Below are 24,228 nucleotides of genomic sequence, written 5' to 3' on the forward strand. Positions count from 1 at the left end.
ATAGAACAAAACAGACTTTTATACCCTGTCTTGCATAAGGCTTTCTTTCTATACCCAGAGTTCTGGCAGTCAATAATTCTTGTATCCCTCTCATACTAGAGAGTACTGTTACCCATGAAAGACCTCTCACCTCTTACATGGATTTCTGAACTTTTCCTTAAGGTTTCTGCCATTTTCACCCTTCTACATCAAATCTTTTGATTTTATTGCCTTCCATCCTCTTCCCTCTCCCCTTATAGTCTTACTCAACAGAATTCTTAGTCGAATATTTGCAGGTTTAGATGTTACAGCAAAAATGAGCTGTCAAGAGTGAGCTTCTACCAGATCACCCTTTCAATAGATAAAAACTATACTTTCTGAACAAAACACCAAACCAAACCAAACCACACCCCTAACAATTTGATGGCATTGGAAAGTTAACAAAAACAGGCATATTCTGAAGAGTTGCTGACATTTGGAAGAAGGGTGTGGGTCTCGCAGTTTTTAAGAGCCTTTTCAGTCTGAGAGCAGATCACAGTTAGCACCTAATAGGGTAGCTAATTTTTTTTTCTTTTAAATATATTTATTTTTTTCAGTTATAGTTTACATTTAATGTTATTTTTTTTTTAATTAAATTTATTGGGGTGACAATTGTTAGTAAAATTACATAGATTTCAGGTGTACAATTCTGTATTACATCATCTATAAATCCCATTGTGTGTTCACCACCCAGAGTCATGCTGAGCGAAACAAGTCAGACAGAAAAAGCAGAGAACCATGTGATTTCACTGATATGTGGTATATAAACCAAGAACAACAAAAGAACAAGACAAACAAATGAGAAACAGAAACTCATAGACACATTTAATATTATTTTATATGTATAGTGCCAGGTGGGTACTAGACTAATTGGGAGATCACTGCATAAATTATATAAGTGTCTAATCACCAGGGTGGCTAAATTTTTAATAGAAATCTCATAGTCTTTATATCCTAAAGAAATCAAGAAGTGAATTGAGGGCAACCACAGCCACTGGAAAGTGAGGTGGGGTGTCTCAGAAAGGAAATAGCCAAAGAAAGAGAAATTGAAATTCTGTGTATCAGATCTGTTCAAATTTCTGCATGACCCTTGAACCATGAAAGCACAGGGCAGATTCCACACAACATAGCTAAGGCTAAATGAACTGAACTGAGATTTCAGCTGCCATCTAAGAGATAAAATGTTCAGCTTAAATCTAATGTAGTCAATTGACCATTAAAGCTAAAGAAAACAAAGTCAATATTTTTGTAAGAACATAAGAGAATCCAGAGACTTAAAAGCAAAATATTCACAATATGCAGGAAAACCTCCAAATTATTTGATATACAGAGATGACCCATTTGCAAGAGAAAGCAAAACCAACAGATCAAACTTGAAATGGACTCGATATGGCATTTAGCAGACAAGGAGTTAAAGCAGCTACTATAATTATCTCAATGATTTAGAGGAAATATACTCATACTAAATGAAAAGATAGGAAGTCTTAGCAGAGAAAAATTGTTTTTAAAAAGAACCAAATTGAAATTCTAAAACAAAAATACGATACCTGAAGATATTTGAAATAAAAGTAATTGGATGAGTCTAACATTAGAATGGAGATGACAAAATAAAGAGAGAACTTAAGGAGAGAACAATACAAATTTATCCAATCTAAAAAAGAGAGAGACACTAACTGGCATCACAGAAAAAGGAGAGATTAAATGATTCAAAATCTTTGAAGAAAAAATAGTTGAAGATTTCTCAAATTTGATGAAAGACATTAACCTACATATTCAAATAACTCAGTGAACCCCAAACAGGAATTGTGTGTGGGGGGAAAAAAAGTATGTCTAGGAACACTATAGTAAAACTGCTGAAAACTAAACATTAAGAGAAACTCTTAATTAAACTTATTGTGATAATCATTTCACAATATATGTATGTAGTCATTATGCTGTACACCTTAAACTTATACAGTGCTGTATGTCATTTATACCTCAATAAAACTGAAAAAGAAAAGAAAAGTCTTCAAAGCAGCCAGAAAAAATTAACACATTATATACAGGGGAACAACAATTTGAATACTTTGATCTTTTTCAGGCCAGAAGTCAGAGGAATAATATCTTTAAAGTGCAAGAAGAAATAAAAACATCTGGTTATTCAGAGTTCTATATTCAGAGAAAAATCTTTCAAGAATGAAGATGAGATAAATATATTTTCAGACCAAAGTAAATGCAAGAAATTGTCACTGAAAGACTTACACTATAAGAAATGCTGAAGAAAGTTCTTCAGGCTGAAGGGAAGCACTACCAAATGTAAACACTGATCTTCAGAAAAGCATGAAAAACACTGGAAATGATCAAGATCACACTGTAAAAGTCACCTTTTCAAAAAGAGTAAACATGAGAACTGTGCATTTTGGAGGAGCTTGCAATCATTTAGAGGCTACTTGATCACTATAAGAGGCTCCTCAGCACTGAGCTGAGAATTCTATGCCTAGATTAGCCCTAAATGGGCCTTAATACAGGAAATATCCAAAGCTGTCTGGTGAACATTACCTCCATTTAGGAGGATTATAGATCATTTAAATGGATTTCTTAATAATTAATGCTGTAGTTAATGACTATCTAAACGAATACCCTCTGTTTTTATTCCTTTTATCAAGAAAATAATGATTTCTATATCAAGTTAAGTTTTCACTAAAGATAAATACAAGTACCTTTTAAAAAGTGAGCTATTCAGTGTTATAACTGATAGTTAGGAAGTAACAGAAAAACAGAAGTAATAGAAAATAGAAATACTAACATAGCATCTCTCATGTACTGCAGGGGCATTACTTAAAATAGAAGAAAATAATGACTTGCTTGAGAAAAATGAACTTAAAGGACTGTGTCAAGAGTGAGATTTGTTATGTCTTATTCAAACTTGTGCAGAGAAAAAAAATTAAGAAATTGCTCATTTCTAAGAATTTATTCTACCTCAGAGTCTGGGTTTCAGTTATCAAAGAGATGTTCCTGGAAAGGTGATTCTAATGAGGTTTGACACTGGCAAATTCAAATATTGTACCACTTACTGCATCAGGAAAAGTTATGGTTCTCTTAGCTGCCTAACAAAAATGTAGACTGTCAGAGGATATAAGCAGAGACCAACTCTCAATTAACAAACATGTTGTCCAACTCTAGGAAAGTTATTGTGTTTTTCAGAACAGTAAATTTTGTTCCTTCTAGGGAAATGTCCCAGGGCAGGAAGATCTAACTGAGACCTAAGACATGTCCTGTAGCTGCTCAGCATCCACAAAGCATCTTTCTGCTTCCAGTGGGCCAAAAAAGTATAGTCTCTTCTCAGAAGTATAAAAAATTTAATAACTAAATGATACAGCTTATCTAGAGGTCTTTCATATATTTAAAAATATCCCTAGACAGTAGGATCCCTTTTTGTTTTATTGATGGTTTCCTTTGCTGTGAAAAAACTTTTTAGTTTGATGTAATCTCATATGTTTATTTTTTCTCTTACTTCCTTTGCCCGAGGGGATATATCAGTAAAAATATTACTCTGGGTAATGTCTGTAACTTCCTTCCTATATTTTCTTTCTAAGAGTTTTATGGTTTCAGATCTTACATTTAAGTCTTTAATCTGTTTTGAATTCATTCTTGTATATGGTATAAGGAGGTGGTCCAGCTTCATTTTTTTGCATGTGTCTGTCCAGAAGATATTTGTCAGTGATATCCAATAAGGGGTTAATATACAAAATTTATAAGAAACTCATTCAATTCAACTCCAAAAAAACAAACACCCCAATTAAAAAATGGGCAGAGAACATGAAGAGACATTTGTCTAAAAGATGACACACAGATGGCAAACAGACATATGAAAAAATGCTCAACCTCACTAATCATAAGAGGAATGCAAATAAAAACCACAATGAGATATCACCTCACCCCAGTCAAAATGGCTGTCATCAATAAATCAACAAACGAGTGCTGGTGAGGAGGTAGAGAAACGGGATCCCTCATGCACTGCTGGTGGGATTGCAGATTGGTGCAGCCATTATGGAAATCAGTATGGAGGTATCTCAAAAAACTGGAAATGGAACTACCTCATGACCCAGCAATTCTACTCCTAGGTACCTATCCAGAGAAATCCAAAACATTAATTTGAAAAACTTTATGCACCCCTATGTTTATTGCAGCACTATACACAATAGCCAAGACATGGAAACAACCAAAATGCCCATCAGTAAACGACTGGATTAAGAAACTGTGGTACATTTATACAATGGAGTATTACTTGGCTATAAAGAAGAATGAAATCTTACCATTTGCAACAACATGGATGGACCTAGAGAACATTATGCTTAGTGAAATAAGTCAGACAGAGAAAGACAAATACCATATGATCTCACTTATATGTGGAATCTAAAGAAAAGAATAAATGAATGAACTAATCAGAAACAGTCTCAGAGATATGGAGGAAAAACTGAGGGTTGCTAGATGGGACGGGGGGGATGAAGGAGAAGGTGAGGGGATTACAAAGCACAATCGGTAACCACAAGATTGCCACGGGGATACTAAAGTCAGTTTGGGCAATATAATCAATAATGTTGTAAAGATTTTGTAGGGTATCCGATGGACACTTGTCTCATAGGGAGACCACTTCAGGGATGGTGTTGATGCCTGATCACTGTGCTGTACACCTGAAGCTGAAGCTGAATAATAATGAATGTGAACTATAATTTTGTATACATATATGTTAAATATATATAATATATATAATATATATAATATATATAATATATATAATATATATAATATATATAATATATATAATATATATAATATATATATATATATAATATATACATATATACATATATATATAATATATATAATATATAATATATAATATATACATATATATACATATATATATATATATATATATATATATTCACAAGAAGTGGAGTACAGCATTAGGAATACAGACAGTAGAAATGTAACTAATGGCTGTATGTGATGTCAGAAAGGGAGGGGGTTATCATTTTGTGAGGGGTATAAATGATAAATGTCTAACTATTCCATTGTTTTGTACTCCTGAAACTAAAAAACAAAAATGTCCCTAGAAATATAACAGACCTATGGGCAAATTTTATCTCAATGCTTCAAATTACTTCAGGAACTAGTTACCAGTTCCTTTAGTATATAATGAAATGAGGGTAAGAAAAGTTAAGAGGAAGCTTGCTCTAAGTTATTCAGTTAGATTGGAAAAGTGGCAGAGCTTGGAGTCCTCTAACCACTAGACAATTTTTTTTAGCTACAAAGACACTAAGACCTGTATCATTATCTATCTATCTATCTATCTATCTATCTATCTATCTATCTATCTATCTATCTATCTATCTATCTATCTATCTATCTATTCTATCTATCTATCTATCTATCTATCTATCTATCTATCTATCTATCTATCTATCTATCATCTATCTATGAGTTTATTTAAGCCAAACTGATGATATATGCTGGGGACCAAGTTCTCAAATGCTCCCTCATTACTCTTCTATAAATATCCAAAACTAAGTCACATGAATAGGATAGAAGGCAAAGAGAACATCAGAGGTTAAAGGGTACAATACTATAGTAAACTTATGGGGAGCATTTAGTAAATGACAGTACCCCTAAGTAAAGTAAGTGAGATTTTAATTCTTTGAAAACCTTACCATAAAAGCTACTGATAGCTAAGATACTTTCTGTATTCTCTGGTCGTTCAAAAAAGCTCTACTTTGGGAAACCAACCCTAACAAATACTTTCAGAGTGAAAGGGTGAAAGGTGGCATTTACTGAAGGAAGGAACTCCACCTAGCCTGGACATAGGTGCAGGAAGGAGGACTCTGAACCACTGAAGTGCAGGGAGCAAGAGAAATAGCAGTTCCTCCAAAATTTGCCCCATCCTGAGATTTGAATCTAGTGCAAAACGAAAAGAGTGGCAATGGCATGCAAAAACATTTTCCAGAAATTTTCATTTGTAAATTTCTGCCTGAAATTGAGTCGGTCACATCACTGATAGACTACATCAAAAAAGGTAAGATAGCCCTCCTAAAGTTTCTATACCACTTACTTGCCCACAGTAGGCCTGTGATAATTTTCATTTAAACAGTGAACTGTTATTGATTTCTGAAAACACATTATAATGGCTTTGAGTCTGTTCTAATGGTAACTTTTCTGACGCCTAAAAATTCACACACTGCTCCACATTGGAGGACAAAGCACTTTCAACATAGAATAAAACTGAAACCCTAGACAGAGGAAAATGCAGGAAAAGAATCAAGTGTGTACCAACTGATATCTTTTATTTATCATAAAATAAGCAAATCATAAATCATTGTATGTTAATTATCTAACTACTATATAGTTCCCCCAAAATATGTGAACTTAATCTTTTATATACTCATGTTTTATTATAGGAACATGACTATCAGAAAAGCAAAATTCCTTTTTAATTGTGTAACAAAAGCTTACTTACCCAGACTTTCAACATTATCAGGATACTAGGTGGGGAAGGGGTGAGATGAAGGAATGGAAAGGAGCAGAGGATGGGGAGATAGCTTCTACCTCTATGTAGAAATTTGATTCTGTGATATCATTCAATACAATGAAACAAAGCACAAACACAGGTTCTTAATCAATGTCTATTATATGACACATAATGGAAATACAAATTAGGTTGATCCAAATTGTGCTAATATGTGTTTCGATGGCTGAAAGCCAATAGCTAGTATTAGTGAAAATGGGTCCTAAAACAAGGGTATGCAGATGACTTGACCATCTATCTGCAAGCAGTTCTTCAGAATATGGAATGGGAAGCCTGGAAATCTAGAGAGAGTTATTTTAACAATCACAGTATTTCATTTTAGTAATCGCCAAGTCTCTTTTCCTCATATTAGAGAGGATGCAAGTGGGTATCTTTAGTGTCTACTGCCATGGCTCCAGTTCCTATATACTCGTATTATCCAAGATATAACTTCTAATCTATGCCAGCTACTCAGTGAGAGACATTTGCAGGTTTTAAATGATTCTATAGAAAAAGTTTCCACAACACAGAGAACTGCCAGTAAAGTCACTATAGATACTGTTAGTAGGGGACTTTAGCCTTCCCCTACTAACAGTTAATCCTTACTAACTGTTAGTAGGGGACTTTAGCCTTCCTTTCAATAGCCTTTCCAATTGTATCAGCAGGAGCCTCACACATATAAATAGGAAAGGTAAACCAGTGAAAAAGACTCACTAGCAAACTAGGCTGCCTGGCACATGCTACCAAAGTGAGAAAATGTCTGCCTTTGGGGACGTTTTCTTCTTACTCCATAACCTCTCTTACCAGAGTAAGACAATGTTGGCTGCTGGTAGGAAGATTACAATGAGACAAGGGATAGGTACTTTGTGACATAAGGAGGTCTAGGAGGCTTATTCTCAGAGGCAACTGGTAAAAATGTTCAGTGCCAGAAACTTCCAACTTGATGAACCCCCTGATTCAGGAGTTGTAGCTTCAATGACTAAGTCAAAAAAAGAAAAAAAAAGCCAGTCTAGTTGATTTAGTCATGGGGATGCTCTGATTCTCAGTGGGGTGCTATGCGGCAACCCCAATATAAGAAGACAGTTTTGTCACTTTCTACAAGATACCTCCTTTACTCCTCAGAGTTGCCTGTTACCAAGTGAAAGTATACAGAGGCTGAAAAAAAGCCATGATTTAAAGAAGCACCAATATAAAGTAGAAGAGGTCTTTTAGGTTTGGGAAATGCAATGCCAGAGGAAGGTGATGAGTTACGTTCTACTCTCAGTTGTTTTACATATCAAGATTGAGGTATTCTAGGTAGACCTGAATTTAGTCCAATAGGCATGAAGCATTTTCTGGGTTTTTACAAAGTCTACAAGCCACATTATGAAATGTAGTTCTTGGTAAGTCCTGCTAGCCATATACTTTATCTTCATTACTCTGCCAAGGAAGCTGTGCTACAAAAGTAGGTGATAGGGTATATAGCTCTCAGTTCTTCACAGACCCAGAGAAATGTCTAGCTCACTGGCATAGCTATCTTCACTGAGAAGGTAATTAAACAAAAGTATATACCCACCAGATAGGTAAGCTTGATATAACTACAGAGAGCCTTGATGAATAATATTAATGGAAAATATTTTATTGCAAAGTCGTTTATGGAAGACTTGGACCTTAGGCAAGTCAGTGCTCCAACGAGAGGCTGCCTTCCTCCTATAAAAAGGCAATGCAGATGCTCCTCCTCTTACATAGGGTTATGACCTGATAAGCCCATCACAAGTTGAAAATATTGTAAGTTAAAAATACATTTAATACACCTGACCTACCAAACATCATAACTTAGCCTAGCCAGTAGAACACGATATCCAAAAAATGTTGGCAACACAGTACACTGTGGAGTATTGGTTGTTTATGCTCATGATCACATGACTGGCTGGGAGCTGTGGCAGGCTGCTGCTGGCTAGCATGACAAGAGAATATCACACCTCATATTGCTAGACCAAGAAAAGATCCAAATTCAAAATTCTAAGTACAGTTTCTACTGAATGTGTATCAATTTTGTACCAAAAATCTCATGTTGGGATCATCTGTATGTACTGGCAGGGCTTTCGGTAATGGATTGGGCAGTTCAGACAGCTTCTTCTTCACCCCCTAAAAGGGATATACATATATGTGTATTGAAGGGAAGGTAGAAACTTAATACTGCTTTTCTACAATTGTAAGACATTGAGCATTTTTCTCTCAACCTTTATTCTTCTGAACTATTCAAACTACACTAAAGAGTTTGGATATTTTTAATTTAGGGCGCTAAACTCCACCCCTCCCCTTGATCACTTTTGTTACCCTTCTAGCTCCCTGAAATCCAATGCCATCTCATCCTGCATTGCCTGTCATAATACCTGAGACAGAGAATTCCTCAGTAAATGTTTGAATTGAAATGTTGAATTTTGTTTGTTTGTTGAGGCCCTAGGATTCTAAAATCATTTTGTGCTACAGTAAGACAATAGTTCCTTTTTTAAATTCCTAATTCCTTTTAAAAACAATTAAAAATATTACTGGCTTTTCATGATTCCATCCATCCATTGAGCTGATGTGTTCAGAGATTTCTCCCCAGTGACTCCCAGTCCCTTTGCTGAACAAAAACTGATGGCTCACAGACAATTTATGAGTATGAACAAGGCTTGGCTTATTTTCCCCTAAACACTCTTCACAGTTTTCAAATTTTGCCACTCAAGCTGTGTCATGTATTCTCATGAAAGACAGTAAGGGGGGCGGGGGGGTGGGGGTGGGAGATGAGGGTAAGGGGGATTGAATATATGGTGATGGAAGGAGAACTGACTCTGGGTGATGAACACACAATGGGATTTATAGATGATGTAATACAGAATTGTACACCTGAAATCTATGTAATTTTACTAACAATTGTCACCCCAATAAATTTAATAAAAATAAAAAAAAAGACAGAAAGAATAAATCATTATCTTCATTTTATAGGTTAGGAAACCGAAGTCTACAAAGATTAAATGATTCGCTCAAGACCACAAGGCAGTTTATATTAGCATGAGAAGAATTTCTAGTCCTGAATTGACCACTTACTAGCAGTGCAATTTTGTGTACTTCACTTCACATTACTGTCTCAGTTTCCTCACATGTAAAACATGGATACTATACCTAGCTATTAACCCTTATGAGTCATTAATGATAAATTGAAATAATACTATTTACCATTTATATAGCATTTACATTTTTTCAAACTGTCTACACATCTCCCATCTCATTTAATCATGTATGACTGGTTTCATTATTAACTCCGATGTACCGGTGAAGAAATACAGGCCGAGAAAGGCTGACTAACTTGTTCAAAGTCACATAGCTATAATGTGTCAGAGCTGAGATGTGTATTCATGACTGACTCTAAGTCCAGTGTTCTTTCCAACTACACCAAATCTTTTGGTTTGGGAGGTAGGTTACATAACCAATGGGAAAATGCTTTATAAAATGTAAATGCTTTACAAATACTATTTTTTTTTTATTTTTTTTTATTTTTTAAAAATTTTATTTTATTAAATTTATTGGGGTGACAATTGTTAGTAAAATTACATAGATTTCAGGTGTACAATTCTGTATTACATCATCTATAAATCCCATTGTGTGTTCACCACCCAGAGTCAGTTCTCCTTCCATCACCATATATTTGATACAAATACTATTTAAATGTTAAGGAATATGACAACTTGCATTGATAGATATAATGGGACTGCTATCAGACTGGCAAAGAGAACTCAGAAACGAAGTTGAAAAAGTGGCTGGACACATAGATCAAAAGTATCAGGGCTGGGTAATGAAGCTGCCCATAGGAACAGAAGAACTTGAGGTATATGTAACACCATTCCAAAGGCATATCAGTAAAAACATACCTCCCATCTTGGTTTTTAACCTTGGATTCAGAATAGCAACCTCACCACATCAGACACATTCTATTGTTCCACTAAAAATGTTACTTGAGCACAAGCAGAGAGGTATGTGTCAACCTTAATCTGATATCAGAGTCCCCTACTACCTTTAAAGCTGCCACCTATAAAGATGGCTGAGCAGGTTTGAGGAAAAAAACAAAAAAACAAACAAAAAAAACCTCAGAATTTTCAATGCTCCAATGTAATACCAGGCAGCTTCCAGCCTCAACTGTCAAGATGCTCTAAAAAAGACAGACCTAATAATACTAACATTAGATACACAGGTCAGTAATTATTATTGTATCTAAGACTAGCTAGCTTAGAGAAATAAACTTATAATTTTCATACCTACATTTTCACTACTAAGGTTTATATCCAGTAGAATGCATTCAAGACATGTGCACATTTATTACCCTTTTGGCAGCAGGTGGTCTAGACACAGTGACAGGTTACAGAACATATCTTAGTGTTTCATTAGGGCCTTGTTGTGACCATGGGGGCTTGGCACTATTTAATTCTGGCTAAACTCCAAATCAATAACTTGTTAAAGAAAAAAACCATCCCCTTCAGGGGCTATCAGAATAAAAAGTTACCAACCTCAGCTTGTTTGCACCAAACACTGATGTTTTTACGCTGGGCTTTTGTGAAGTGGTCCCATGCCTTTTGTTTGGAGGCAGAATGGTACACAGCTACTATCTGCTCAACTGCAGAGTCAGGTCAGCAGTCGAATCAGGCCAGAATATCATCCATGGATGGCAAAAGAGAGAAAAAACAGAAATAAGAGAAGCATCAGGTTTGTTGTGTCTTCTTGAATGACACTACTAGACTATGGTTGTACTCGGAAAAGGTTATGTGTGTTGGGGTACCATGACTTTAAAGGTGGTTCAAAGGTAGAGATATCAATATACAAAAAGAGAAAAGGGAACTCCAGAAGGTTTGAGGTGAAATGGCAACTTAAGTTTTAATACAGGCAGTCTGTATTCATTCAGGCAGGAGAGGCAAGTGTCATGGTGAATGTGATTGAGTGTTACTGACCCTGCACAGCATGGCAGCAAACAGTGGACTGTACAAGTTCCTTTTGACCATTGTCTTCTTTCATAAACTAGCCCTCCAAAATGAGCCTCGATGCTTCTTTATAATAGAATCCATCCTTTTATTATTCTGAGGTTTGTTTAACCAGAAGCATTAAATCAAAACCTAAGACGGATGGAATCCATTTCAGGTCTACCCACATAGGCTTGTCAACTGGAGAAATGTAAGTTTCATGAAAGAACACTGTAAGTGCAGTCCTAGATAGCATTTTTCAGGGTCTCTTAAAATGTCAAAGGGGAAATGTGTACAAATATTCTGGGGCTTTATCTTAACCAGTTTAAGAGAAGGAAAATTTAGACATGACATTTTTTTTGGGGAAAGAGATGAACGACAAGAGCCTATGGATGGCTGAGTGTTCAGAGTAAGAAAATCCAGAGGTGCTGTTTCTTTCTTTATAGCCATGCTCGTATCCTGTCAACTAAGGATTTAATGATTTAAATTCCCATGATGCTTGCTTCTCTCTTTTTCTATTTATTATGAAGTCCTAAAAACATGTGATTTCTCCTCCTCGATTCTATGCCCAGATATACTTTCAAAATAAAATGGAAAATGAGATAATTCCTCCTTAATCCTAATCACATATGAGTCAACTATGGGAAGTCAAGTATGAGAAGAGTGGGCCATAACTGTTCAAAAGAAAATCATAAAACTATACCCTTATTTTTAAGGTGAATACAGTTCCTTACTCAAAATATATGAGTGCACAATTTTATAATATGGTGAACTAAAAATATTACTTGATAATTTTTCTGATATGCCTCATTTAAGAGACCCTGGGTAGGTTTAGAGTGGTACTTCATTTTAAAAATGGTCATTTCACTGGCTTCCCATCCTGTCCCAGTGTCTATGACATCTAGGAAAGGAAATGTAGAACAAAGGAAACTAAAAACAAAAGATTGAATTAGCAAATTTGGCTTTAATTCAATCACCTTGGGAAATATAATTACATTTATCACTAAAATTGAGTACCTGAAAAGCATATTATAACAATGATGCAAATCTTACAAATGATAATGCTACATTCTAATTTCAGCAACAGAATCCCAAACTTTCCACTGAGGCCAGGGGCTTCTTGTAATTTGAGAGCAAATAAAAGTAGAAGCAGAGGATTGTGGCCTAAGTATCAGCGTTTCTAAGGAGGTGAAATAGATATACCAGACAAAATGAACATAGGTGGTCCCCACATGTATCCTGTGAAATTGGAGGGGCACTTGGCAATATAAAGAGAGTGCAAGGCAATGAAGAAGGGAGCCTTGCCCCTTGACACAGAATGGCTTTGTAGGGCTGGCTCCTGTGTAGAAAAACTGGTGACTAAGTGAAGTGCCCTCTCATTCTTTCAGCGGAACTCTGATTTCCACTCACATTGAATGAGAATTCCAGAAAGGGACTGTTTGAACTTCTCCTTTGCTTCTTCCATGTCTTTCTCATGGGCAGCTTTCTCATTCACCAGGCGGCGGACATGGCTGTTGGCCGACTGGATCATGGAATAGAAGTTGTTAGCGCTGCGACGGTTCACCTCTCCTCGCTCAATCCAGGTGAGTAAGGTCTGCACAGCTTCTGAGAATTTTGAATCATCTGAGAAAAAAAAAGAATTTAGTTTTAGAATCAACAAAAGTAACCAAATCTCGATCTATTTCCCCAACATGTTGGCAAGGAGGCCACCATGGCTTTATGGCAGTAGTTGTTGAATGAATTGCTGAGGATGAGAAACCGTGAATGCACACACATATGCACACAGGCAACAGGCAGGCAGACAGACTGAAAGACTGCAGACTCATAGGCATTGGTTGTAGTCTATGAATAATTTTCAGAAAGATAATTCTTCCTTCTTTCCTTAAACAAATTTTCATTTGATATAGTTTTGACATTGCAAATTTTTTTTTTTACTCTTTTTTTTTTTTTAAATTAAATTTATTGCGGTGACAATTGTTAGTAAAATTACATAGATTTCAGCTGTACAATTCTGTATTACATCATCTATAAATCCCATTGTATGTTCATCACCCAGAGTCAGTTCTTCCATCACCATATATTCGATCCCCCTTACCCTCACCTCCCCCCCCACCCCCCTTACCCTCTGGCAACCACTAAACTATTGTCCGTGTCTATGAGTTTCTGTTTCTCATTTGTTTGTCTTGTTCTTTTGTTGTTTTTGGTTTATATACCACATATCAGTGAAATCACATGGTTCTCTGCTTTTTCTGTCTGACTTGTTTCGCTCAGCATTACTCTCTCAAGATCCATCCATGTTGTCACAAATGTTCCTATATCATCTTTTCTCACTGCGAATAGTATTCCATTGTGTATATATACCACAACTTCTTTATCCATTCATCTATCGAAGGACATTTTGGTTGTTTCCATGTCTTGGCCACCGTAAACAAAGCTGCAATGAACATTGGAGCACACGTGTCTTTATCTCTAAATGTTTTCAGATTTTTGGGTAGATACCCAGGAGAGGGATTGCTGGGTCATATGGCAATTCTATTCGTAATTCTTTGAGGAACCTCCACACTGCCTTCCATAACGGCTGCACCAGTCTGCATTCCCACCAACAGTGTATGAGGGTTCCTTTTCTCCACAACCTCTCCAACATTTGTTACTATTTGTCTTGTTGATGATAGCCATTCTGACTGGGGTGAGGTGATATCTCATTGTGGTTTTGATTTGCATTTCTCTGATGATTAGTGATGTTGAGCATTTTTCATATGTGTATTTGCCATTTGTATGTCCTCTTTGGAGAAATGTCTCTTCAAGTCCTCTGCCCATTTTCAATTGGGTTGTTTGTTTTTTTGTTGTTGAGTTGCATGAGTTCCTTGTATATTCTGGATACTAGCCCCTTATCGGAGGCACTGTTTGCAAAAATCTTCTCCCATTCAGTTGGTGGCCTCTTTATTTTGTCAATGGTTTCTTTTGCTGTGCAGAAGCTTTTAAGTTTCATATAGTCCCATTCGTTTATTTTAGCTTTTACTTCCATTGCCTTTGGAGTCAAGTTCATAAAATGCTCTTTGAACCCAAGGTCCATAAGTTTAGTACCTATGTTTTCTTCTATGCAGTTTATTGTGTCAGGTCTTATGCTTAAGTCTTTGATCCATTTTGAATTAACTTTGGTACATGGTGACAAATAGCAGTCCAGTTTCATTCTTTTGCACGTGGCTATCCAATTCTCCCAGCACCATTCGTTGAAGGGGCTGTCTTTCCTCCATTGTATGCTTCTAGCATCTTTGTCAAAAATTTTCTGTCCATATTTATGTGGTTATATTTCTGGGTTCTCAATTCTATTCCATTGGTCTATGTCTCTGATTTTATGCGAATACCATGCTGTTTTGATTATTGTAGCCCTGTAGTACAAGCCAAAGTCAGGAAGTGTGATACCTCCATTATTGTTTTTTTTCTTAAGATTGCTTTGGCTATTCGGGGTCTTTTGTGGTTCCAAACAAATCTGATGATTTTTGTTCTATTTCTTTAAAATATGCCATTGGGATTTTGATGGGGATTGCATTGAATCTGTATATTGCTTTGGGTAATATGGCCATTTTAACTATGTTGATTCTTCCAATCCATGAGCACGGAATGTCTTTCCATTTCTTTGTGTCTTCTTCAATTTCTTTCAAAAATGTCTTATAGTTTTCAGCATATAGGTCTTTCACATCCTTGGTTAAGTTTATTCCTAGGTATTTTATTCTTTTTGCTGCAATTGCAAAAGGAATTGTTTTTTGTATTTCATTTCTGAGATTTCATTGTTAGTATATAGGAAGGCAATGGACTTTTGTGCGTTGATTTTGTAGCCGGCAACTTTACTGTATTCGTTGATTGTTTCTAATAGTTTTTTGGTGGAGTCTTTAGGGTTTTCTATATATAGCATCATGTCATCTGCAAAGAGTGATAATTTAACTTCTTCATTCCCAATTTGGATGCCTTTTATTTCTTTCTCTTGCCTGATTGCTCTGGCAAGGACTTTAACACTATGTTGAAAAGCAGAGGTGATAGGGGACATCCCTGTCGTGTTCCTGAACGTAGAGCAAAGGGCTTCAGTTTTCTCCATTAATTATGAGATTAGCAGAGGGCTTGTCATATATGGCCTTTATTATGTTAAGGTATTTTCCTTCTATACCCATTTTATTAAGTGTTTTAATCATAAATGGATGTTGTATCTTGTCAAATGCTTTTCTGCATCAATTGATATAATCATATGATTTTTGTCCTTTATTTTGTTTATGTGATGTATCACATTGATGGATTCTTATGTTGAACCATCCTTGTGCCCGAGGATGAACCCCACTTGGTCGTGATGAATAATCTTTTTAATGCATTGTTGTATTCGATTTGCTAGAATTTTATTTAGGATTTTTGCATCGGTATTCATTAGAGATATTGGTCTGTAGTTTTCTTTTTTGTGCTGTCCTTACCAGGTTTTGGTATCAGGGTAATGTTGGCCTCATAAAATGAGTTAGGGAGTACTGTCTCTTCTTCAATTTTTGGAAGAGTTTGTGCAGAATTGGTATTAGATCCTCTTTGAAGGTTTGGTAGAATTCACTAGTGAAGCCATCTGGTCCCGGACTTTTGCTTTTGGGAAGGTTTTGGATGACTGATTCAATTTAGTTACTGGTGATCGGTCTGTTTAGATTTTCCAGTTCTTCATGGTTCAGCCTTGGAAGGCTATATGTTTCTAAGAACTTGTCCATTTCTTCTAGGTTGTTGAATTTGGTGGCATATAGTCCTTCATAGTATTCTTGGATGATCCTTTGTATTTCTGTGGTGTCCGTGATAACTTCCCCTTTTACGTTTCTGATTTTGTTAATCAGTGTCTTCTCTCTTTTGATCTTAGTAAGTCTAGCCAAGGGTTTGTCAATTTTGTTAATCTTTTCAAAGAACCAGCTCTTTGTCACATTAATTTTTCTATTGTCTTTTTGTTCTCTATTTCATTTAGTTCTGCTCTAATTTTTATTATTTCCTTTCTTCTGCTGACCTTGGGTTTTACTTGTTCTTCTTTTTCTAGTTCTTTAAGGTGTAACATGAGGTTATTTATTTGGGAGTTTTCTTGTTTCTTGAGATAGGCCTGTAATGAGATAAATTTCCCTCTTAAAACTGCTTTCGCTGCATCCCAGAAATTTTGGTAGGATGTATTTTCATTGTCATTTGTTTCTATGTATCTTTTGATCTCTCCTCTAATTTCTTCTTTGACCCAGTCCTTCTTTAAAAGTATGTTGTTTAATCTCCATGTATTTGTGTTTTTCCGCTTTCTTTTTACAGTTGATATCAATTTCAAAGCCTTGTGATCAGAGAATATGCATGGTATGATTTCAATCTTCTTAAATTTGTTGAGACTGATTTTATGTCCCAATATATGGTCTATCCTTGAGAATGTTCCATGTACACTAGAAAAGAATGTATAGTCTGATGTTTTAGGATGAAGTGCTCTATAAATGTCAATTATGTCCATTTCATCTAATGTGTCATTTAGGGCTACTATTTCGTTATTTATTTTCTGTTTGGATGATCTATCCATAGCTGTCAATGATGTATTTAAGTCCCCTAGTATAATTGTGTTTTGGTCAATTTCTCCCTTTAGTTCTGTTAGTAGTTGCTTGGTGTATTTGGTGCTCCCTGATTGGGGGCATAAATATTGATGACTGTTATGTCTTCTTGTTGTACAGTCCCTTCACCATTATGAAATGTCCATCTTTGTCTCTTGTTATCTTTTTCACCTTGAAGTCTGTTTCATCTGATATCATTATGGCTACACCTGATTTTCTCTGGGTACCATTTGCTTGGAGTGTCAATTTCCACCCTTTCACTTTGAGTCTATGCTTGTCCTTGTAGCTGAGATGTGTCTCTTGGAGACAGCATATGGTTGGGTTTAGTTTTTTGATCCAATCTGCTACTCTGTGCCTTTTTATTGGTGAGTTCAGTCCATTTACATTTAGGGTGATTATTGATATGTGAGGATTTCCTGTCATTCTATCTTTAGTTTTCTGGTAAGGCTGTGTCTCCATTGTTTCTTTGCCTTTTTGTTGTTGTCTATTATTTCTGTGTGGTGGTATTCTATGATGTTTCCCTCTGTTTCTTCTTTTATTTCAGTATATATTTCAATTCTGGATTTATTTTGAGTGGTTACCCTTAAGTTTATGTAAAAGAAAGTTTGATATTTAGAGTATTCCATTTTCTTCAGCACGCTTACTTTCTCCATTCCCATATTCCGGTTCAGGCCTTTACTCTCCCCCTTTTTGAGTTTTGGTTGCCACAAATTGTCCCTGTTGATGGTGGTCGAATAGCCTCCTTTAGTATTTCTTGTAGTGCAGGTCGTGTATTAGAAAATTCCCTCAGCTTCTGTATGTCTGGAAAGGTCTTTATTCCTCCTTCATATCTAAAGGATATCTTTGCTGGATATATTATTCTTGGCTCATGATTTCTCTCTTTCAATAGTTTGAATATTTGGTTCCACCCCCTCCTGGCTTGTAGAGTTTCTGCTGAAAAATCTGATGATAGTCTAATAGGTTTTCCTATGTAAGTTACCGTCTTCTTTTCCCTGGCTGCCTTGAGGATGCTTTCTTTGTCGTTGATTTTAGACAGCTTCAATACAATGTGCCTTGGAGAAGGCCTGTTGGGATTGAGGTATCTAGGTGTTCTATTTGCTTCTTGGATTCGAGGGTCCAGTTCTGTCCACAAATTTGGGAAGTTCTCATCGACAATTTGTTTGAATATATTCTCTGTTCCCTTCTCTCTTTCTTCTCCTTCTGGTATGCCCATTATTCTTATATTGCTCTTTCTGATGGAGTCAGAAAGTTCTTGTAAGTTCTTTCATTTCTTTTAAGTCTCAAGTCTCTTTCTTCTTCTCTCTGTGTCATTTCCAGGTTTCTATCTTCGATGTCACTGATTCTTTCCTCCATCTGGTCAACTCTACTACCTAAGCTGGTTATTTCATTCTTAATTTCTTCTATTGAGTTCTTAATCTCCAGAAATTCTATTTGGTTCTTTTTAAGATTTCAATCTCTTTAGTAAAATGCTCATGCTGTTCTTTGATTGAGTTTCTGAGTTCCTTTAACTGCCTATCTGTGTTTTCTTGTATCTCGTTGAGTTTTTCAGAACTGCAATCTTGAATTCTCTGTCATTTAAGTCACATATTTCTGTATCTTTAAGTGCCTTCTCTGGAGATTTTTCACTTTCTTTCTGAGCTATCTTGTTGCCTTGGTTATTCATGGCGATTACTGGTTTACTATTTCTCTTCCTAGACATCTACAGGAGTGACTTCTGCAACAGGTTGATAAGCGGTCTTTCTTTTGTTTGCCAGTACTTGTTGGTAGAATGTTTTATTATTTCTCCAACTGCAACTTATTTTCTTCTCCCACACGGTAGTGCTATGTTTTCTCTGCACTATTCCAACTTCTCACACAATGGGGGATTCCCTGGGAGACGGGCTTCTCCTCTGTTAATAGTTCGTCTAGGTCACAGGGCGCAGTGTCCCGGTGGGTATCTGGAGAGCTTTTGATGTTCCAAAGCTCTTCCAGCTCCTGATTCAGAGCCCGTATATTTCAGCAGTTCTGTTTACTCCTGCAGGGATCCGCCCAGATAGGTGGGGTCAGGGGCGGGGTGAGTTGTGAGAGGTGGCCCAGAGCAATGGCGGCCACCACCACAGCCGATCCTGCTTCCACAGCTCTCTCCCCTTTGCCGGAACTAGTTGGGCTGTGAATTTGTGTCTGCGGTCCACAGTTCTCAAAATAGCAAATTTTCTGTTGTTTTGATCTGACACTGCTACTGTTTCACTTCTAGCACCGGGCAGGTGGGGGCGGGGCGAGCTCTGGGAGGGGTGGGAGGGGGCGGCTAGTCTCAGTGCCTAAGGCTCCGGTCTCTGCTGCTCGGCAGTGTGGGCTTAAACCACCGTTTTCAGCCTTTTTCCCTCAGTCTTTTCTCCGAGGCCTCTGCCGTGAGCGTTGGGTTCAGCCGTGTTATATGCTGCCCCCTCAGCCCTGTGGAGCCCTGGTGGAGCCCTAGCAGTCCGATCTACCACAGCTGCGGTAGTTCCGGGGAGCAGCGAGCTCGGCGCACTGAGCTAGGTCTGCGTACTCCGCCCTCGCGGCTCCGTCTCCGCGCACTTCTCCCTTTCCTCCTCCCTCCACTCGCGCGAATCTCCCACCTGTAGGTGATTTCAGTCGGTAGTGGGCCTCTTCGTGTTGCCTGTGTGCTGTGCAGGGAGTCCTTTGTGGAGTTTTTGTTGTTCGATTCGTTGTAAATTCCAGGGGAGCTTTACAGAGGCTCACCTCACGCCGCCATTTTTCCGGAAGTCGACATTGCAAATTTCTTAACCTCTCTGATTGTATATGTACATGTGTGTAATGTACGAATTAGCAGTTGAGAGAACTTCAGAATTCTACAACCTATTTTTTAATAAGAAAAACTAAACTTGAGTCTAACTTCAATTTGACAGTAACTTTTTTCCTGGATCCATGGAATTATAGTATTGGAAGGAGGCTTAAGAAGGAGTTAAATGGGTAATTCTTTAGGAATAAACACTTACATCTTTGACCTTTTATAACATCACTCCTGCAGTCAATCCACAGCCCCAGGCCTTCCAGTCAGTCTCAGTCACACTCTATTTCCGTGTAATTCATTCTATTTCTACATTTCTCCACATACTGTTTTGCTTGCCTGAGGAAACTTCCAAGTAGATTTCCGTAGCTAGTTAGCAGTTATTCTCTGATGTTAAAATAGTAGCACAGCTCTTCCAAAGCTTCTGGTCCAGCTTCCTGAGATAGCCACTTCATATATTCTCCTGTTAAAGACTCCTGAGAGGCAGAGTCCATTATTATCTCATTAAACGCCCATTCTAGGGCTCCACATCCCTCTCTGGCCAGAAACCCTTACGTCCAGTGGAAATATCTCTCACTGCAATTTGAAATTCTTGCCTCTTGCTTTTTTTCAGTGCAGACATATATTGAGAAGTCAGCCTTCCCTTTACAGAAGCTTTTTATTTCACTATTTGCATACAATCTTTATGTGGATGCTCACTTTATGCTTGAGATCCACTCAACCAGCAAATTCAGTTTTTAAAAAATTCAAATTGACCGGTTTGGTATCATGTGAACAGGCAAGTCTTGGATCTGGTATCTTACCAATGCTTTCAGCCTTTCCAGCTTTCCAAAATGTACCATTACTTCTGTGTCTCTATTCTAGACTCTGTTTTTTGCTTCTCTCTTACAGGAAGACAAAAATCAATCCAAAAAGAAGATTTCTTAAATGTGTGAATTCCTTAGGTTATATCATGAAAACATAGTTTGGTGAATGAAACTTATTTTGAAACTGGAATTCGAAGCATCTTGCTGAGACTAGAGCACAAGAAGCAGGGATAATTCATAGCATTAGAGCTGCTGGGTTGGTGTCATCAATAAGATCAATGAGACACTAGTATTCATCCAATAAAATCAACCTTACTTAAAGAATGAAAAAGACTAAATTTGAGCTACTAACACAGGAGACCAAGCAAGGCTATTAATGTTAAATTAGCAAAATGGTTTTGAGAGTCAAGCAAGGGGAATAGGAATCAAAACTAAAGGGAAAGCAGACTCATTTAGCAATGTCTAGAAGTCTCCATAGTCACTGTGTGAAATAAGTTGGCCATTTTAAATGATCAAACAAGTCCTCTTTTAGTTGGTGGTAGTTAAGTCTTTGAGTGATATAAGAATGTACACTGCGACTACTTTCAGCGCCTCTGTTTTCTCATCTGTAAAATGGAAATTTTACCAGAGTTTTGCATCAACTTCTAACATTCTGATTTATAACTCAAAACTAACTTGTTATCCATGATGAAAGGGGCATACTTACTGGTCCCAAGTCATGGATAACAGCTAAAATTCTCTGATGTGGAAAAATGGGAAAAACTTGTTTCTTTCTAGTTACTTGGCATGTGGAGAGAAAAATGCTATCCCTTGAGAGAGTGAAGGAGCAGAGACACAGGTGGGAGGGACAGATTTTCTGGTTCTTGAATTACTAGGTACACCTCTCTATCTGAAAGGCTCCAACACACGAAGTGCTTAGAATCCATTGGTGGAAAACTCAAAGGATAACTGGCAACAATACAAATATATTTATTAAATTTCCCCAAAGAGAAGAGTTCTTTTAATCACAAAGCTTGAATGCTTTCTATACCTTTTAGTTTTTCAGCAACAATGCTGCATTCATGATCTGAATAGTGGACCACAGGAGGTGGGGATGGTGGGCGCAATCTTTCTTCTTCCATCCTTCTACGGTGGCGCTCCTCCCTTGCTAGCATACGCTGTTTGCATTCCCACTCATACAGGTCATCTCGAGCCTGTGCAAAATCTACATGTAGCCGGCCTGTATCCTTCTTGTCAGTGCTAGAGCCCAGGCGAATACGGTAACCTAAATGCACAAGAGGGAGGGAGAGGAATACAAGAGCAGCCCAGTGAGTGAGCAACTGTTAGTACCTTTCCAGGTTCAGTGCTTCAGATGCAGTTACAGCAGTTTCAAGTGACCACATAACCCCAAATTCTCTCCCCACTACTGGCATGGTGAACTATCAAAACACTTGGAGTATAGTCTCAACTCTGATAACAGTTTGCTATTCTATGGTTTGGGTCAGTCTTGTTTGTACGAGCTCCATTCCTCCACCTGTCATCTTACCTCTGGCAGAAGGAGGCTCTGTGGGTAATGGTATCAAGAATGAGCCTTCTGATGCAAAAAACAAAAACAAAACAAACAAACAAACAAAAAAACAGAAATAACAAAAAAAATCAACAAATGGGACTACAACTACTCAAAAGCTTCTGCACAGCAAAGGAAATGATTTTTAAAAAGATAATTTAATACAGAATTGTACACCTGAAATCTATGTAATTTCACTAACAATTGTCACCCCAATAAATTTAATAAAACAAACAAACAAAAAGATAATTTACAGAATAGGTGAAAAACTTTGCAAACCATACATCTGATAAAGAGTTAACATCAAAAATATATAAAGAACTCAATCAACTCAACAACAACAATAAAAACATGAAAACAACCCAACTAAAAAGTGGGCAGAACTAAATAGACATTTCTCCAAAGAGGAAATCAAAATGGCTAACAGACACATGAAAAGGTGCTCAACTTCACTAGCTATTAGGGAAATGCAAATCAAAACCCCAATGAGATGTCACCTCCCACCTGTTAGAATGGCTATCATCAAGAAGACAAGTGATAACAGGTGCTGGTGAGGATGTGGAGAAAAGGGAACCTTTATACATTGTTGGTGGGAATATAAATTTATCCAACTACTATGGAAAACAATATGGAAGTTCCTCAAAAAATTAAAAATAGATCTACCACACTATCCAGCAGTTCCACTCCTGGGTATACACCCAAAAGAAACAAAAATGGAATTTCAATGAGATGTATGCACTTTCATGTTTATCACAGCATTATTCACAATAGTCAAGACGTGGAAACAACCCAAATTCCCAAATGGATAAAAAAAGATGTGGTCATTATACACAATGGAAGATTTTTCAGCCATGAGAAGGTAAGATATACTCCCACTTGCAACAACATGATGGACCTTGAGCACATTGTGCTAAGTGAGATACATCAAACACAGAAATACAAGTACTGTAATGATATCACTTATATGTGGAATCTAAAAAAGTTAAACCTATAAAAAAGAGAGTAAAATGTTGGTTATCAGGGTGTGGGAGTGGGGTGATAAGAGTGATGGTGTTTAAGGGTACAAACTTGTAACAGTACTAAATAAGCCACAGAGATCTAATGCACAGTATAATGAATATAGAAAATAAATTGTACTATAATTATGTAATGTGATAAATATTGCTACATTGTCAATTATACTACAATATAAAAATGTATCAAAATAACACACTGTATAACTTTAACTGTCCAATATCCAATATGACAGTGTTACATGTCCAATTCATTCAATTAAAAAAAGAATGCATCTTATACATGTTTGGCAGAATGGAAAAAGTAGCCTCAAACTGTGGTGTCTTTGAATAACTTCAAGAGTATCAGTCAAACCACTACACAGAATTTTATTAAAATTTAAATGCATCAGCTTGGCATTTCAATCCCCCAAACGGTTTCCTAGATGTATTTGGTAACTCTGAACTACGTTTTTCCAGGGGAAAATATAGATATGATGGGAACTGGTATGTGATCCAGGTGACATATGTTTTGGGATCCTTAAAAATAGTGGTAGTGTGCTTGTAGTATGCTCAATATCCTAGTGTATAGGACTAGGATTCAGAAAACCAGGATTCAAGTCCATGCCTCCATTTTTTTGTGTGCCAGCTGTACTATACCAGTTAAGTCACTTAACAAAAAATGAGAAAAAAGTTTTTACTAACTTTTTGAGTTTCAGAAGTTGAGCTAGCTGTTTTCCCACATATTTATCTCATTTCACTCTTAGCACAAGCTTGAAAAGTAACTCCTGCCTTAAAAAAACTAAAAATGTGGACAAAATATATATAAAAATGGGTTTTAAGATACTGGGCAATGAAGACAGCAATTACTGAGCGACAAAAACCAAATGAGGTGATCCCTATGATTTCCCAAGCTTATTACCTGGACAGAGTTTCCAGACCTCAGAACAGGGAGGGGAACCCAGGTACATCATGGTGATTTCCCTGAGTGGAG

The 24,228-nt window shown here is 36.9% G+C and overlaps 1 protein-coding gene across 21 annotated transcripts in view; it reads right to left on the bottom strand.

Annotated features, from left to right (window-relative positions):
- Positions 1–24,228, bottom strand: part of ENOX2 (ecto-NOX disulfide-thiol exchanger 2) — a 432,409-nt gene that overhangs the window by 78,182 nt on the left and 329,999 nt on the right. For all 21 annotated transcript variants that reach the window (XM_019716148.2, XM_074323651.1, XM_019716147.2 and 18 more), the window contains 3 exons: positions 21,727–21,960; positions 12,946–13,158; positions 11,089–11,195 (listed from right to left, as the gene is read on the bottom strand). In XM_019716148.2, coding sequence (XP_019571707.2) covers positions 11,089–11,195; positions 12,946–13,158; positions 21,727–21,960 — 554 coding nt within the window. The remainder of the gene's footprint in view (positions 1–11,088; positions 11,196–12,945; positions 13,159–21,726; positions 21,961–24,228) is intronic.

This window comes from Rhinolophus sinicus, chromosome X (assembly GCF_036562045.2).
Source record: "Rhinolophus sinicus isolate RSC01 chromosome X, ASM3656204v1, whole genome shotgun sequence".
Lineage (NCBI taxonomy): Eukaryota > Metazoa > Chordata > Mammalia > Chiroptera > Rhinolophidae > Rhinolophus > Rhinolophus sinicus.